Source organism: Lactuca serriola, chromosome 2, assembly GCF_051521515.1.
Source record: "Lactuca serriola cultivar US96UC23 chromosome 2, Lser_US96UC23_V15, whole genome shotgun sequence".
NCBI lineage: Eukaryota > Viridiplantae > Streptophyta > Magnoliopsida > Asterales > Asteraceae > Lactuca > Lactuca serriola.
In genome coordinates this window covers 234,085,477-234,087,111 of record NC_136409.1, presented here as the reverse complement: position 1 = coordinate 234,087,111, position 1,635 = coordinate 234,085,477, and the positions used below count along the sequence as shown (strand labels likewise).

The 1,635-nt window shown below is 34.6% G+C and overlaps 1 protein-coding gene across 1 annotated transcript; it reads left to right on the top strand.

Moving 5' to 3' along the window:
- Window positions 1-288: 288 nt before the first annotated feature.
- Window positions 289-978, top strand: LOC145090192 (uncharacterized). Its single transcript, XM_079028520.1, has one exon. It carries the CDS (start codon window positions 289-291, stop codon window positions 976-978), a length of 690 nt encoding a protein of 229 aa, XP_078884646.1.
- The last annotated feature ends 657 nt before the right edge of the window (window positions 979-1,635 follow it).

Sequence of the window (1,635 nt, the reverse complement as noted above, 5' to 3'; positions counted from 1 at the left end):
TTTTGTTTGTGTGGAATAAACACGCATTTTTTTTTGTTAATGCTTGTGGTAAACTATTGATAATCAATCAATCTCCTGATATTTTGTAATCGTCATAATTTCTATTTACTATTATTGATTATATAATCAAACATCAATTCTTTTTGGAAAAGGTTTATATTGATATGGAGACAGCATTTTTATCACCTTCCGTTGTAATTCACTGCAAATTTAATAATAAAATGTCATTTTTGATGAATTGCTTTAATCAATTAATTCTTTTGAACTCTTGCAAATTTTAGAGCATTGATGAGCTTAAGTTCAAGATTCATCACACATGAACTGGAAACAGTAAAAGCAAAAGCAAATGAAGAAATAAACATAAATACCGACTCCTTGAAACAATTGATACAGCTCCTAAAACTTGTTCTCCATGAAAGGGATGAAGCAAGAGATCAAATTCAGAAACTACTCATCAAGATCATGCCATCCACAAAAAATACCATGATCTCCGATTATTTCATGATCGATCAAGTTCATCAACATTATCAGAACAGTTTAATGAAACCCGCAAAACCAAACTCAAGTATTGCTGAATCCAACAGTCTTTCTGATGCATACAATCACAGCTCATCACCTGTGGATTCACTTTTCGATCCAGTTTCCTCCCATGAGTTCTCTAACATCAACACAAACACTTCCTTCATACAAGACTATCGACATGAACTGACGTTGTCTAACGGGTTTCAAGCATTGAGAAGTGTTGCAGAAATCGATCATGCTACCTTGATGATGAACAGTATGATCAAACGAAAGGCGTTGCCACAAAAAGCGAACTTATTACTAGCTGTTCTGGAAGTTGGTCCGCTTTTGCAAACACTGCTTTTAGCAAACCCGCTTCCCGGTTGCCAGAACCTTTCACCGCTGCAGTCCTTCAGTATCCCACCTGTCGCTTTGTCTGAGTTTTTCTCAGATGACAGTTGGAGGTGGTGGTGGTGAATTGGTGATGGAAGAATTTTTTGTTTTGATCAAAGGAAGGATGCTGCAAGCAGCTGGTTGTCCCATGGCAAGTATCTTTAGTTTAGTTGAAAGAGGCAAAGGTTCCGATAAACTCATGAAAAGATACCTTTTAATATTCCTTTTCCTTTTTTTTTTTTTTTTTTTTTTTTTTTTTTTTTCCTTTTGGTCTTCTTTTCGTAAAGGAGTTTGATAGGTTTTGACAGATGGTTGGTGTACATGCATGATGATATGCTAGTTTAGGCTTTGAATTGAATAACTGCAAAGTGATTTATACTTTTATATGATTAAATTTTGGCATATAAAGAGTTTTATGTTTCCCTCCTATGAAAATTACAATCATCAGACACATGATATTAAATAACAAACACTTATTCGGCGTTGTCTCGTCCAACAAAACAATAAAAACATCGAAACCAAAAACAAGATTATAACAAATTAACGAGGAAGTGAACTAATAGAATCTTTGACCCTAAGAAGTATCACCACAACCTTGTTTGCGTCGGTTATCACTTTGTTTTCATCATCATCTTAATCCATCTTCAACAAAATACCAAGCAGTCATGTCGAAAAACAATGTCTTTATAGTACCACCGAAAGATAATTTCTTGAACCCCATCTTTGAATTCGACCTGCATT